This window comes from Papio anubis, chromosome 14 (assembly GCF_008728515.1).
Source record: "Papio anubis isolate 15944 chromosome 14, Panubis1.0, whole genome shotgun sequence".
Classification (NCBI taxonomy): domain Eukaryota; kingdom Metazoa; phylum Chordata; class Mammalia; order Primates; family Cercopithecidae; genus Papio; species Papio anubis.
In genome coordinates, this window is record NC_044989.1 from 14,926,822 (window position 1) to 14,943,704 (window position 16,883).

General features: G+C 41.9%; 1 protein-coding gene across 3 annotated transcripts in view; it reads right to left on the reverse strand.

The window, feature by feature from the left end:
• Positions 1–2,238: 2,238 nt before the first annotated feature.
• The window catches only part of NBAS (NBAS subunit of NRZ tethering complex), a 405,988-nt gene continuing 391,343 nt past the window's right edge, over positions 2,239–16,883 (reverse strand). For all 3 annotated transcript variants that reach the window (XM_021924592.2, XM_003908295.5, XM_017947297.3), the window contains 2 exons: positions 14,397–14,525; positions 2,239–2,649 (listed from right to left, as the gene is read on the reverse strand). In XM_021924592.2, the coding sequence (XP_021780284.2) occupies positions 2,374–2,649; positions 14,397–14,525 (405 nt within the window). In that variant the 3' untranslated portion in view covers positions 2,239–2,373. The remainder of the gene's footprint in view (positions 2,650–14,396; positions 14,526–16,883) is intronic.

Sequence of the window (16,883 nt, forward strand, 5' to 3'; positions counted from 1 at the left end):
ACTTTTAACCGTAAGCAAGACAACATACCACCTTACTCCTTCATCTAACATTTATGGTTAACATTCTAAATACCAGCACAAAGAGGAACTCAGCGTTCTAGAGTATTTTTCCAACTGGTGTGATTCTTGAGTGAATTCTTTATTTGTTGTTCCTTCTTTTTCTCTTTTTTTTCCCCCCGCAGAAACTGCTCAAACCTTTTACATTTGGTTTCCAGTAAACGAGGACGTGAGTCAAAGCCATGCAGTTTCCAGGAGGGAATGCCTTCCTTATAAGCATTGTGGGGCTGGGGGACTGGAATGTGGAGCCCCACAATCCTCTTCTGTCCTTTGTACAAGTCACTTCAGCCCTTGGGCCTCAGTCTACTAATCCATAAAGTCAGGGTATCATACTAAATGACTTCTGAGATCTGTAATATCGCAATTGGAACAAAAAGGTCTCGGGAGGGATTCGGTTGAAACAGACTGTTTCTCAGAATATTGCTCACTCGATGTTTTCATTCACCTGAAATGACGCAAGCTTGCTGCAAGGTTGGAGAACACCCATTACTGGTAGGCATGCTACCTGGGAGTGGCTTGACCCGCACCATGGGACACAGGTGGTGCCATCAGAGTTCTAGGAGGCTTTTTTGGCTGCGTGGGTCTGTCTGGACAGGCGTTACCTAATTTGGGAGAAATATGGCGTCCTCTTCCCTGCAAAGTATGCTAGAGGCTTGTGCAAGCCATTCCCAAATTCTAGGTGCTACTGAATTGGGAAAGGAATTCAATCTTGGGGTAGACAGTTGGTGGGAGGTCACGGGAGTGAGCAATTACACAATAAGTCTCCTCCAAAGATGACCAAAACTTTCATCAGAGGACTCTGCAGCTCTGCAGCTACATCTAGAGGAGCGGAAATGAGGTGAAGCCAATGATGATGGTGAAGATAAGCTGTAAGGGGAGGCGATGTTATTCTTAAATAGATGGGGAACCCAATCAGGTGTGTGTAGGGCACCGGTGGGAGTGGGGTGGATAGGGGGAGGTGTGGAGATCAGGCTGTCCAGTACACCATATGTTAAAGACCACCAGGGAGCCCTGTTACATTCAGCCTGCTGGCTTTGACAGAGCAATGCAGAAATTGATCAGAGGTAGCCTTTTCACATGACTTAAACTTTTGCAAATTATTCCCTATAACAATGATGTAATATCATCTAATCTACCTAAACTTTCTTATTAATACACAGTCACTCTCCCTCCCTCCAAATTATTTTTTTTGGGGCAGAGGTAAAAGACCCGCATGGCTTAGTGTAGATGGATGCCTCCAATGGCCCCCTGGTCACTGTGTAGGTGTGGATGCTCTCCCCCAGGCCATGCCTCAGCTGCTGCTGTGTCTTGGATCGAGTGTGAGTCTCAGGGGCGTGAGGTCTAGAGCCTTCACTATCAAGCACATACCTCTGTGGTGGGGGCAGGTGCCAGCAAGCTATGCCCTGGGACTCTTATCCTCCATCACAGGGAACACCCCTTGTGTGGGAGGTTTTCCTAAGGGTGTTGCCTTTCACACCCTTGCTATGATTGGCTGTATGCAAATCATTATGCCAATCCCACCTGTGATAAGTGTGCATGCTAGCTCTGTTCCCCCACCCACCTGCCTATGTAGGTTTATGGACATGAAATGTGTCAACCTGAACATGTTGATGCCGATAACTTGTGAAGGCCTCTCATCAGACAGCAATCATGTATTGGTCCTGATCATCTGGCTATGCCCCGAAGGTCATAATTCATATACTGTGACACTAGTGAGCGGGACAGAAAGTTACTATTTTTTCAGCTCCAGCTGTGTATCTGATAGAGCTTCACACACACAACCTCACATAACACTCATCAACTTTATGAGGCAGATAATACTACCCTTATTTTTATACATCATAGACTGAGGTTCAAAGAGGTGGAAGAATTAGCCTGAGGTCATTTAACTAATCTGAGACTTGAGTCCAGATCCACTCTCCCTCCACCCGTGGCACCTGCCCCAACCACCAGGCATTCTGCACACGCACTCCCATCCTAACGCCACCCTATCCACCACCACATCCAACTTGCTGAACCACAGTTGTGGGCACATTATTAACTGAATTCTATCCAGAAAAGGCAGGTTGGGAAAAAAAAAAAAAAAAGGAGGCTGGGAAGGGAAGAGTCTCAGTCAATAAGAAAGTATGTTCATCAGTCGGTACAAGACAGAAAAAAAAGTTTAAAAAAGCGGCAGCTTGCTCATCGTTTCCATACAGTTTTATTTGCAATTTGTTGGAACCACGGAGAACAATCGGCAGGTACACATGTTGTTTCTGGGAACAGCATTCAACTCCAGATGCTTTTTCCACTAAGGAGCAGAGCCACAGGCGGCCCTCACACCCAATGCTGTGCTGCGCAGAGGGCTGTGCTGAAGGTTCTCAAGGCCCGGTGAGTCCCCCTCACAGCCAGAAGGAGAGACCCAGCTTCGGCTTTGTGGCCGGCTTCTTGCAGGTGTCTGCCCAGCTCCTCTGCATCCCAGCGCCCTTGCTGGAGGCCGGCCAAGAGGTGGTCAACGATACGCGGATAGAAGGGAGTGGAGACACACTTCACCAGCAGCTTAGCATCCAGGAGCAGGGAAAGGAGTTCCTGGTCACAATTGGAATCATTCACCTTCAAGAAATAAGACAGGCACAGCGTGAGGGGGTGTCTGCTTTGTCCGCCTCCCCGTTGGATCCCTCGCTCTCCACTGGGCTGCCTTCATCATCATTCATGCCCTGGCCTGGGTTTAAAAGCATGTGTGGGTCATGAGCACCTCTGAGGTAGGTCACAGATTGGGATGACAGATGGGGCTCCTCTTAATATGAGAAGACACAAGAACCCCACTGCAATCATCGCCACAGCTTCCAGATACTGGGCACCAGAAACTGTATTCAACACTGTACCAGCATTTCTCCACCGAGGCCTTCTCACTCAACCCCGTGACTGGCACTTTTACCTCCCAATTGACAGATAAGGAAACTGAGGTGTAGGAATTTTGCTTAACATTGTAGCCAGTGTTGTAGAGCCAGATTGTAAATTTGGGTCAGTCTTGACATCAAAGTGTGCTCTTAACAACCGCAGTTACTGTTTTATTTGTACTTTCACCGTGATCCACATTCTTTAACGCTGTATCTTTCTTGAATATAAATACACATGAAAACAGCTTTTTTTTTAGAACAAGAAAACATTTTTTGTACTCCATTGAGAAAAGAATATGTCTTTCAAGCCCACTGATACAAGTAAGATAACCAACAGTGGGGTTTTAAGCTGTTCTTGCTTGAGCCTCTAGGAAGCTCAGTACTAACATTACTTTTTAAAAAATGGTTTCCTTGGTTCTTTCAGTTTGCATATTCTCTTTCTCCCTGGTCTTATTTTCTAAATATATGTATTATTTTCAATATTTTTGTAAAGAATCAAGTCCACACTGATCACATCAAAATTCGGAGCTTCTCACTTACATTGGGATATCATAAAACAGATTCTTGACAGGCTTTTCTTAATGTTACCATGCATTTTTAATAATTTGGGTTGCAGGACTCTCAGAAATAATGTCAAAGCCAATTAACTAACGTTTAGACCAACTATATTATGCAATTATATACAACATACTCTTCCTGCATGTTCTGTGACAAGGAAGAAAGGCTACTGAAGATGCGAAGGTCAACTGTGTCTACTGACTGCAAGAATTAACGCGAGAGAAGCACTGAGAATAAAATCCTGCCCGCTATCGGATACCGTGAATCTTTCCTACTACCCATAGGGGTCACTCCAAACCCAATGGAAACATCACCTCCAATGCCACCTTCTTGCTGACATTTTCTTTAACTTTCTTGGCCAACACTTGGGAGTATGGTCAAGGATTCCTCCTTCTTCCATACTCCCAAGATACCAGAGATTTGCCTCTTCTTGCTGTATGATAAGTAATTTTATTTTATTTTATTTATTTTTTGAGATGGAGTTTTACTCGTTGCCCAGGGTAGAGTGCAGTGGTGCAATCTCGACTCACTGCAACCTCTGCCTCCCGGGTTCAAGCAGTTCTCCTGCCTCATGCTCCCAAGTAACTGGGATTATGGGTGCATGGCACCACGCCTAATTTTTTGTATTTATTAGAGACGGGGTTTCACCATGTTTGGTCAGGCTGGTCTCGAACACATGAGCTCAGGTGTCCACTCGCTTCAGCCTCCCAAAGTGCTGGGATTACAGGCGTGAGCCACCATGCCCGGTCTGTATGACAGTAATTTGTATGTCTGTCTCCCTTACCGACTAGGACATTCTTGAAGGCACAGAAGTTTTATCACTTTTCTATTTCAGCACCCCATTTCATTAACATTTGTTAAATGGTTGAGTGAACCTACATTATTAAACTGTCACATTTTTGTAAACTGCACAAGTACACGACAAAGACCCCATCTTTCAGAGACTGATCAGGACTAGCCTCCAGAACAGAAGACCCTCTCGGCAAGCCCTCAGTGTCTTTTCTCCGGCCTCCCATTTCATGAACACTTGTACAGCCCACCTTTGACCCAAAACACTTAGGCTGAGCTCCATTTACCTTTGTTTTTGTTTTTAGGAGCTAGATGACAGAAAAAGCCACTGGTTCAAAGGACTCGCTTTTGTGCTGGAAGGGGCACGGAGCTTGGACTTCTCCTTGCTGGGGCTGCCTGTGATTCTGAATGCCTTCTTTCCATCCCACTTCTCTCCCTGTCTCTTCATGCCTAGCAAACAGGAGTCTCCATCCCACAGAGCTCCTGCCCTCAGCAGTACAGTGTCTATGTGCCAGAACACTGAGAGGCCCCTGAAGTCTTCAGACATCCCTTCAAGACAGTTCTCGCCTCCTCTGACAGAGGCAGGCTCAGTGAAGCCAAGTGTCGTACAGTTGCTCCGTGGTGGAGTGGCCTAGAAGCCCGGGTCTCAGATTAGTTTACTTGTTGATTGTTTCCCTCCAGAACATGAGTTCCTATGGAGCAGAGATCTTGTCTCTTCTGTTCACCCCTGAACCCCAATGTCCAGAATGAGGTGGCCACATGCTAGGAGCTGAGCAAGATTTGTGGAATGAATACCCAAGTGAATGAATCACTCCACAGCGCACATTCTTTTAGTCTATGCGGCTGCCTCCACCCACGTGCATGCACATGCTAATGCGTGCACACACACAGGCCATCTGAGTTACTGTATGTGTTATCTTGGTTCATCCTTCAAAACAAAGAATTCCCCCGCCTAACCCTGCAGGAGAGAACAGAGTGTGTGCCAGGATGCTACAGGCACATGTTTGATAAGATGCACAGATAAAAGGCTCAGAATCCAAACACTGCAGGGCAATACTTTCTTTGTTGCCCTGAATACGTTTTCCAGGCTGGGACACCTTTATTATTCTTTCAGTTTACTCACTAACCCTCCCTCTGGAAGCCTGACAGTCTCCTAGAGAGGGAGTGATGGATTCTTCCAGCCTGAGGAAGAGACAGGGGTTCTGTTAACGCCTGCGGCCACTGCTGCTCTCATTCTCTTCGCAGTCTGTTTCTATCCAGTGCAACCAAATCCTTCCCGCGTTTCTGGCTGGATATACCCAGCTTTTTAGAAGCTGCTCGATCCTGGCATGGAGGGTAAAGGGTGGGGAAGGGCAGGGTAGGCTGTCTTCTCTCCAAAAGCCTGCTGCTTGCTGTCTTGGCTGAGAATGCCTAAGGTTAAAGACACGGCAATGAAACGCATGCTTCCCCTTGGCCCCGGCCCACTCAGAGGTTCCCTTAAGAAACATAAGGGTCTGGGTTTGCTGACCTGCATTGAGCTTGGGCAGTGAGCAGGGAAAGATTGGGAGGAATTTTGGGTTTGGCTTCTTATAAAACCGAGTACTGGAAATACAGAGTAGGTGACTTTATCTTATTTTCTTTCTCTGACATTCTACCTGGGCCTGGCTCTTTGCAAGAAATATAGAATGGCCACAGTATACTTCAAAATTGTCAGCTGCAAGGAAAATACCGCATAGGTAATTTTTCTGTGCGTATTTGGGAACAAAATAGAGAATGAAAGAAGGAAGAGAGAGATGGCCTTTGTAATGACCCACTCCAACAAGTACATTTTAAAGAAGAGTCTGAGGTTCAGAGAAGGAACAGGTCATAGACAGCCAAGATGTTCCTTTCCACATCCCAGGCCCCGTAGCAGGGCGCCGGCGCCAAGGCCAGCACAGCTGAGGGCCGGGTGTCCAGTCCCAAAGCACTCTCCAGCACTGTGACATTAGCGCCACACTGCTGAGTTGCTAGGTTAATTTGTTAAGCCTCAAGTTGTCTTTGTTTTTTCTTGTTTTTGACTAAAATTCGTCCTAACATACTAAAACTTCAGTACTATCTGCCACAGAAGCTGGTACTCTCTGACCACGCATTATTTATTCTAACCTACTTTTTATTTTTAAGATAAAAATAAAAAAGTGGAAATAGTTGGAAAAAATCATGCCACCTTCTTGCTGACATTTTGTTTAACTCTCTTGGCCAAGCTGATTTCACCTTCCTCCATACTCCCAAGACACCTGAGGTCTGGCTCTTCAGGCTGTATGACAGTAATTTGTATATCCATATTTCGGCCACCACAAGAGAATTATTTCACCCTCCTTTCATCTCCAGTAACTGTCCACGTGCATAGATTTTTTTTTTCCACAATTAACCGCATGATATTTGTATTCTACTTTTCTCATTATATGCTAAGAATTTTTAAATTGTTTTTCACATAGTTTTCAGTCTTAAAAATTTTAATGGCTGCAAAATAGTTGTTATAAGTTATTTAACTTTTATAAGTATTTCAGCCATTTTTAATTGTTTGATATTACTGAAACACTACCATGAATGTTTTTATGCACATACTTTCTTCTTCATTGAAATCATCTGCATAGGACAAGTTACCAGGTGAGGTATTACTGGCATGTTACAGGCTGAACTGTGTCCCCGCACAAATTCATATGTCGAAGGCCTTACCCCCAGTACCTCACAATGTGACTTTATTTACAGATAGGGACTTTAATGAGGCGATGAAGGTAAAATGAGATCATTAGGATGGACTCTGATATAACTGGTGTCCTTACAAGAAAAGAAAACAGGACACACACATGAAACAAGGGTGAGTCATGTGAGGACAGTGAGAAGGCAGCTGTCAACACACCAAGGAGAGAGGCCTGGGAAGAAACCAACCTTACACCTTGACATCAGACTTCTAGTCTCCAAAACTGTAGGAAAATAAATTTCTCTTGTTTAAGTCACTTAGTCTGTGGTACTTTGTTAGGTAAATTAATTCATCAGGCAAATTAATACATCACGCAAAGTATCTGAAACATTTTTTTGGTTCTAAATATGAATGTAAGCACAACCACACAGTGATGTCAACTGTGCCACCTTACAGCGGTGACATCAGTGTGGGAATGCATCAGTGTCACATCATGAACTTCTCAGCTTTAGGTGTTAACATTTAGAAAAGAAAAAATCATTTGCTAATATAGGAGATATGTAATGGTACCTCAAGGTTGCTTTCATTTGAATTTGTTTATTTGCAAGAATGGCTTTTTCCATAAATTTCCTATCACTTTTATTTTTTGTTGTGGGAAGAATCAATCATTCACTCATTTAGGAGAGTTATAACAGCTTTCCACTCTTTCACATGTGAAGGATTCTCTGTATAACTGAAATCTTAACCCTGATTTTCGTTATCATGAACATTCTAACCTATTGTTTACAATTCTGTTTCAGTTGTTTTTTGTCGTATAGAAGTTTTACACTTTTATATTGTCAGGATCTACTCCTTTATTCTATTGCTTTAAAACTCAGAAGTTACAATTCCTCAAAGGAACTGATATGTTTTTATATTTTCTGACTTTTAACAATATTTGACTTTTAAATTGATCAGAAATTGACTTTGGCATATGGTCTGTGGAAAAATCACACAGCCCGGCCAGCGGGATGACTGGTGCTTACGGGGCATGAGGAAGAAAATGTATTCTGTCATTTTTGGATGCGGTTTGGATGTGAGAAATAAATATGAGACAAGTCCAGAGGATTAGCTGACTTAATTCCCCTGATCAAATAACTCTGAATTACAGTGAGAGAGAGTCTGGTGCTATGAAAAGAAGACAGGCTTTTGGGTTAGAGACAAATTTCCAGTCCTGGTTCTGTCACTAAACAACTGTGTGACCTTGCTAAGGACGATCTCTCTGAGCTCCAGTTTCCACATCAGAAATACAGACTGTCTGTAAGGGCTGGGAATAATACAAGCTTTTAAGTGCCCAGCACAATGCCAAGTGCAGAGTCCAGGTTCAGTAAACAGCTGATGTTAATATAGCCAAATAAATCATGAAAAAAGGATTTTCTAGAAAGGGAAGGGCTTATATATATCAGAAGATGAGTAAAATGCTTGCTATCTCAGTCAGAGATTATTTTTGTGTGTCAGCAATTAATTTTTGAGAATAAATGATACTTTACAGATCTTGGGAAAGAAATCTATTAAAGCACAAAGCACTGCTGTCTTCCAAGCCATTAAAATGCTATCTGCTTAATTCCTCTTTCAACAATAGGTAATGAACCTTCTCTGATTTAAAATCTTTGATTTTATGGATCTATATCAAGCTAAGAGTAATTACAGTAACGAGGAAAGCTGAAATTTCAGAAGCAAAATGTATGCAGGTCCTCGTTTCATTTACTTTAAAGAAGATTATTTAATATTATTTCACTGTTTACTTTAGGGAACCATGTTTGTCTTGTTCTCATATATACTATTACTAATAAAAGTTATTGAAAATATCAACCACAAGCGTAGAAAAATAAAAGGACAACATAAGTATATACTTGGGAAAAATGCCTACAGATAATTTTTGTGTTCTGTATTTACTTGAATATGATGTGCAGTTTCCATTTTCTCAGCATACTGTCAGTTTCAATCCTGGCATGGCACTTAATGGAATACTGCTTCTGAAACCAAAACTACGACAAATCACCTGCTCACGATCTAACAACGAGATGGAGAAGATATTTGAAAATCCAGGCTTGATCACCTCTGTGACCAAACTGAAACGCTGGATTTGAGGGCCCTGATCTGGCTAGTTCCACACGTTGTACCTACCTCCTTGCTACCTTGGTTAATTCCTTGTGTTATTATTTCACATGTCAATCTCTCCATGAGATAATTCATTTAAGCACAGGGATAACAATATTTTACCTCATCTTTACAAACATCTTACCTATTCCTCACTTTATACGCAGTGCCAGGCTGTGCACAATGGGTGCTTGATATGTCTGTTTATACCAAGTAAATTAACCAACCACTAGTGCTGTTTAGGAATCTCAGGCTGATCTAGAGGGTGAGCTGCCTATCGCTGGACGCATCCAGCTGAGACCTCTGGGAGATGCTGCTGCAGAGCTTCCTTTATCAAGGAGACCCAGCACAGGCTAAGGATGACTGACAGGAGGTGTAGGTCAGATCTCTGTATGTTCAGGTTAAAATGATAGTTAGAAATAAGTAGACATACCCACAATTTCGAGAAAAGAGTCTGGCACTCAAACAGCCCAAAGAAGAGTGATTGTCAAAGAGGCCAGTTTACCACCAACTGGTGTCTGGAAGAGCAAAGGCTAGTTCTTGCTCGATTCCTTGAATCGTTTGGCTCACTTCAGCTTAACTTGGTTTGGATACACTTAGAAGAAAACCAACTGACATTAGTGTTAATTTCAGTTAATCTTCAGTTAATACTGAAGACGAACTCTGCAGACATCAAACGAGGTTGTTAGGACCCCAACCCAATGTGCCTGCTATCATGTCATGCTGAGGCAAGAGGGCAAGTGTGTGAACCTGGGCTGGGCGAGGAGAAGGCAATCCTGAGGGAGCACTCCAGGGTGGAAGAGGCTCTCGCCAGGGAGGTCCTGGCTGGAAACCTGGATAGAGTTAAAGGGGAACAAAGACAGAAAGGTTTCCTGGTTTTGTATAAATATGTCGATTCACATATGCTTTTCTGAAAATCTTTATGGTTCTCCCCCCAGCCTGGACACTGGCCACTGTAAAATAATGCTAGAAGCTTCTGGTGCCTTCATGGCTAGGTTACAGGGGATAGGAATCACATTTATCAAATATGTGAAGGGCTGTCACTGGAAGAAGGACCTTAGTAATCTGAGAAAATCCCCAGGGCAGGACTAAGGTCAATGTGATCAAGATAAAGGGGTACAGGTTTCATTTAGGAGGTGCTCTCATGTCATAATCTCACCCAAAATGGCACATAGCCCCCTGCAGTGTTCAGCTGGAGCCTGGGAGAGTGAGTGCACTTAAAAAGGAAGCATAGCTAGGCGAGTTGTTGGGCTAGGTCTGCTCTAGTCTTTTGCAGAGCTAATATTATATGCCTCAAGGTGCTTTCAACAACTTCATTCCTCTGTAGAAATAATCCTTTTCCAATGTAATAAAGCCTTCCTACTTACGTTAAAAGCAGAAGCATGGTAGAGTATAGACTTGGAATGTTAGGTCTGGGGTTTACATTTCAGCTTTGGCTGCTTACTAGCTCTGTGACCCCTGAGCCTCAGTGTTTTCATCTGTGAAACCAAAATAATAATATCTTCTCATACGATCATTAGGATAAAGAGACAATGTGCCTATTATAGCACTTGGCAAAGAGGTGGGATTTAAAAGATGGTAATTATTGGCATCAAGGATAAGCCCTTAATTAGGTGCTAGAGGTCCTAAACGCTTCTTTTATAACCCCATGCATTACTATTTTAACAGACAGCAGAGTCCAGGACAATCCCTGGGAAGAGGGGTCGCATAGAGGCATTGAGCAGTACCAAAGAGGAGGAAGCAATGAAGAGCAGGAGCTGTTGTAAATAGGGAATTACAAAATGGGAATTTTCAGTATACAAAAAAACCCTTATAAATACATATCTGCATATTTTAATGAAATAAGTCAAGATGCTTCCATCCAAACAGAAAATATTCCAGAGATGCAAGTCAAACACATCAGCAGCGCTGCTCTTCTTAGAGAGAATAAGATTTTGAAAGTGAGCTCTTAACTCACTGGGAGTGATGGAGAAGGTAATCCAGAAGTCTACACCGTGCAGGGTTTTAATTGTTCATCATCAATACAATGCCAAGGAAGGACTTCCCATTTCTGGCCCAGGAAAGAGGCTGTTGGCCATTTATAAAAGGTTACATGCACCAGAGGTCTGCAATTTCGGAAAAGCTTAGAGAAAGAAATGAGTACTACTACTAGAGGAAAAGTCAGTACAGTCTCTGGCATCAGCGCTTAAGCGTCATCCTTTTAACTGTAAACACCTATAAAGCTGTCAGTATCTTGTAATGAATAGCAAAATAATACATGCTATCAGCAAACAAATGGGGGTGTTTTTCCACTCGGATCTGCACACCGTGCAGGAGAGACTGCTATCAGCGGAGTGCCTCTGCCAGATGTTTCCCCTTTAATGTCAATAGGAACTACTGTCAACAACCAATAAGGGGAAAACTAAAGTTATTGATGAACTCAAGCACCCTGCTAATGGACACGGTGAATAGCAAAATAAAAGCAACCAAAAGAAAGCCAAAGTTTTCTATTTTTCATTGCAATACCAAGGATGACTTAAAAACCGCTGGACATGAGTCCTGCCAAAATGCCCATTGAAACTCTTCCCTTAGAAAAGTGTAACATAACCCTTCAATGGTGTTGGAAAAGCAATGATGAATGGTAGTGATTTCACATTTTATCTATGTAGCATTTTACAACGATACAATTATAGAGAACAGATTAGCAGTTGCCAGGGGTTGTTCAGGAGGTGGGGAGGAAGAAGGTGGACAGTATGAGAGATCCTCGTGTCTCGTACCTTGACTGCAGTTAGTGGTCATACGAAGTTACAGGTGACAATGTCACATGGAGACACACACACACACACTCGGGAGTGTCTGCAAAACTCATAAAATCTATATAGTGTCAACAGATTGAATCAATGTCAGCAACTGGGTCATAATATTACAGGTGAGTATCCCTTCCAAAAAGCTTGAGATCAGAAGTGTCAGTTTTTTTCAGATTTTGAAATATTTGCATTATACTTACGTGTTGAGTATTCCTAATCTGAAAATCTGAAGTCTGGAATCTGAAACATTTTAATGCGCATTTCCTTTGAACGTCATGTTGGTGTTCAAAAGTGTTGAATTTGGGGCCATTTTTGGATTTCTGGATTAGAGGTGTTCAACCTGTATACTCTAGTTATGAAAGATGTCACCATTGGGGGAAACTGGGTGAAGAATGCCAGAGGCCTTGCTATATTATTTCTCACAACTGAGCGTGAATTTCAAATTATCTCAAAAAGTTAAAAAATGTTTTTAAAATGGAAACTCTGTAAAACCTTAGCTCTCTGGGGACTGCAAAAGGTCCAAACACACTTAGCATTTTGTGGGACACATTTTTAGGGCACAGATGGGCTAGCCTAATGTGAGCATTCAACTTAGTGCAGAGAAGTTATGGTTCAGTCTCATTACTGAATTTCTAAAAGGAAGGATCTGAATGGTAGGCAAGTGACTCATCTTAGCAATTTATACCTGTGGCTTTGATTCCTGGATCTGAAAGGCACAGACGTTTCGTGTGCTATCATCACAACCACAGGCAAACTACTCACAGTCTGCAGAGCAGTTTCAAAACCACAGGCTTAGCACCATGCAGCACATCTAATGTGCAGATCAAAGTGTTACGGAAGTAAATCAGTGCCATATTAAAGGGACTGGGGCACTGCAGTGTTACCATTTAGTTTCTTATTTTGATAGTTACTGTGTAGGTATGTGGGAGGAAGTGCTGTTGTGTGGGTAGTAAGATTAGTTAGCAGTTAGGGGCCGCCTGTGCTAGTTGCAGTTCTGACAGAAGCATTTGAGATAAAGAATCTTTAAAATGAAAACCAATACACTCTGCCCATGGGATCCAGGACTACATCAAGAGAGCTCCACGTACGATGAATATGGAAAGGCAATGTATAATACATCACTGTTTTATTCTCAAAGAGGCCCATGGCAAATTTTTGTGAGAATGCCTAACACAGTGTACGAGGGTGGGGAGGGAAAAAAATGCACTGAGAATATGCAGAAGTTTTTTCTCTTCTTCCCAATTTCTTGAATTTATAAGAAAAAACTGGCTAAGAGAAATAACTCATTATAATTCTGTTTCATATAAATTCTCAAAGTTATGCAACTTTCATTTTAGCATAGATAGGTGGGAGGGCTACTGAAAGACAAGTCCTCTTGATTCCCTACTTCAGTCAAGGTCCCAAAGAGGCCTCTGTTCTGATTAATTATTGGTGATAAGGTAGGGTATTCACAAAACCCTTGAGGGAGCTTTTACATTATTTTAAAAACATATCTAAATGAATAAAGGCGTTTGATTTTCTCATTTTATTCATAATGATTATTTCCAAATACAATTATATTCTGCTTTCTGTAACTATTTATATAATTTTCTGTATCCTTTGTCATTAAGAACACTTTGTATCAGTGATGTCTTTTCATCAACCTCTTCACTGTCTTGAGTAGCAAGCATATATCTCTGCTCTAGATTTGCCTTCCTTCTCTGGTCCCTAGAAGATATCCTGACACATTTTTGTTTGTCACATTTTGTTACATACATATATATGTATATATACAATGTAAAATTACATGTGTGTACATATGTATATGTGTATAGTGTAGATACTCAGACACACACACACTTCAAATGAAAGAATGATCTCCACACAAAAGGGCTTCAGTAAGGATCATACAACATGAGTTCATTAAAACACAACCCTAAGCTATCTAATCCTAAAGTGAAAAATTTTAAATGAGAAGAGAAAGTTTCCTCCTAATCATAATAACAAGGCAACAGGACTTGAGGGAGAAATCTCAACCTGATGCCAGTCATTACGCTTCAAGACAAGAAGGTTGCCAAAGGAAATCAGAGTTTGAGATTTCAGATGGTGCCAGTATACACTACTTATAACCACTGTCTTACCTTTAATTAGTGGATAACCTAACACACACATCCACAGATGGAAAACCTGTGCAATGATGGGAGTTCCCTAGACCCAAATTTTAAGTAGCTAGAGGACTGCTAGTTCATGGCTGCTTTGATCTTCTTAAGGAGACTATCATCCTGCTTCTCTAGAAAACTGTCTTCTTATTTGGATTTGTATTCTGGGCACCAAAACACTGTATCTGGTTCATGGGAAGAGCTTAGTAAATGTTTGTAAAATAACCGTACACTGCTGGGACAAAACTGGAACAGCTATTGTGGTCAGAGAAGACTGTAGATATAGTAGTCTTCAATTAACCATGGTGTTATTTATGAGAATGAAAGTGCTAATTCATTCCTTTGAAACATTAACAAAAAGAAAAAAGAAAGTAAATTCAACTGGGCATACCGTAGTGACTGCCGTGATTTGCTCCAGTGCCATCTCGCGCAGATGCTCATCTCGGCTCTCGAGGAGAAGTTTCAGAGATGGAAGCAGGAGGGACTGGTTGAGCAGCAGCAGACAAAGCTCCTTCACAGCCTGAAACCACAGAGCAGGGGTGAGCAAGAACTCCAGGATGCACTTCTCACCAGCGCGGTTCTGGCTAGATCATTCCACCCCTTTTTCTATAGTAGCCCGTGTGTGTGTGTGTGTGTGTGTGTGTGTGTGTGTTTGTGTGTGTGTTTAAAGCCTCACATGGGACCACACTGAATATACTGAATATGGGAGTTGGCACCCACTTCACTTGGTTCACAGTAAACTGTGTACAGATTTCCAAGCTATCAGATATTCATCTACGATACTGCTTTTTAATGGCTTTGTAATACTCATTGTACAGATACAGTGGTATAATTTATTTTCCTAAACTCTCATAGCCCTAGTTTCCTCATAAGTAAAATGTATGTATTTATAGCTCCTTTGCAGGTTTTGTGGTGTGTGTGTGTGTGTGTGTGTGTGAGACAGAGAGTTTGTGTTGATGAATACAGCATACGATGCTCAGCATATAGTGGAGGCTTAATAATAATAAAAAGAATTATCAATTGTTAATCTTGTTAACAACCTCTAGTTTTCATTCACTGAAATGAAGGAAATCAGCAAATAAAATATTTTAAAATGTGTCTATCATTTTAATGTCAAAATGAATTGACTCCTTAATATATTTAAGACAGTCTATCTTCATGAAAACTGTGTTGCAGAAAAATGAAAATGTGTTTGGATCTCCACAGGCAGATCTGAATTTTATTCTCAGCCCTTTATTTTACTAACTGAACCTGTGGTCACACAGCAGGCTTTCATATAAGATAGCAAATGATAATCCTTTACAACAAAAGCATAAAACAGTAAGAACAAGATTTGCAAACTGTTTTGCCCTGCTGAGCTGTGTTGCCATTTGGGTCCTGACTTTAGCTGTAACACAAAGAAGAGAACACTTTGGACCAAAAACCAGACAATGAGTGACTCTACTACACTAAAGCAACGGTTGCTCTAAAGAACTGACAATTATTGGCATTCACGGGATTGATTTTTCTCTTGTGCCATTCAGACAGCAGATCAGAGAAGAAAAACTCAAATTTACTATATTTTCAAAGTTGCTTTACATTATTATAGAGCATCGATAAAATAAGAATGGCACAAGTAAGCTCCCATTTAAAACTCAGGATAAAGTTCTCTTTGGAATTCTGCTCATTTTAGTTTTAGCTTTCACCCAGCACGTCTCTTCTTGAAATTGGCAAGGCCCTCACATTTCAGAGTAGAAGGCTGTGCTACACAAACCTGTGTGGCAATGATCAATACCAGCAGGGGAGCGGTTTGTAAAACACATTCTTCACACATTGGGAATTCTAATTCAAAAAAGTATGGTGTGTGCCTTCAAGAACCCGTGACACAGAGCAGTCTCACCAAGCATCTGGGGCAAAGAAACAGACAGACTTTTCATCCGGGATGCCGGACCCTGCAGAAGATTATTTGGGAGCATGAAACAAGCCCCTGAGCATGGCACTCCGGCCTGGCTGGCCGCATCCTGGGGCCTCCTCCTCCTCCTCTCGGTCATGGCAGCGCTCCCCACCCATGCATTCCACACCAAGCGCTGTGCGGGGCCCCTTCTGACACAACCCACACATTCTGTATCTGCTCTGTTCAATACCGTAGCCACAAGGCAAAAGCTACATTTGAGTGCAACCAAGGAACTGCATTCTAAATTTTACTTAAAGGTCTTGATAAGCCAAATGGGGCCAGTGGCTACCATGTTAGGCAGGGTGGCTGCTGGGCGCTGGACTCTCTCACACCTCCAGGTGTTTACACACAGGGTAACCTTTGCTCTTTCTCTGTCTGATTAACCATCTACTTGCTCTTTAAGTCTCAGTTTTAAAATGCACAGAAAAACTGTACTTCCTCTGCAAAAGCACCCTTGAATGTCCCAGGTTAGCACTCAATGTGCTAAATGTACTGTATAAATATTTCCCACCTTATCTTTTATCTTGTATTATGACAGTCATTCATTGGTCGACCTGCCTTGCTTGCAGGCAAGAATATTGCTCCTTCTCTGTATTCTAAACTTGCTTGGTACATGCCATACCTAAAACTTCTTGTATATAATTCCCTCTCTGAACAAACATTTGCTCACTCAGTAAGTTATCAGTGATGAGTAAACAAGTATTTCTCAATGACTTATGATATTTAGACATAGCATAACATTTGGCTGACCTTGGCTTTCATGACAAATTTTATGGAATAACCTGTGTGCCCCTCTGAGCAAGCATAATGGATAGATGGCATATAGCAAGGCAAGGACATCCAAGAATGGAGGAACCCACTTTAGGTGAGCCACTGACTACTTTTTATCTCTTAGCTACCAGTTATTGGCCAAATACTTACTCTATCTTTAAGTGCTAAATCCTC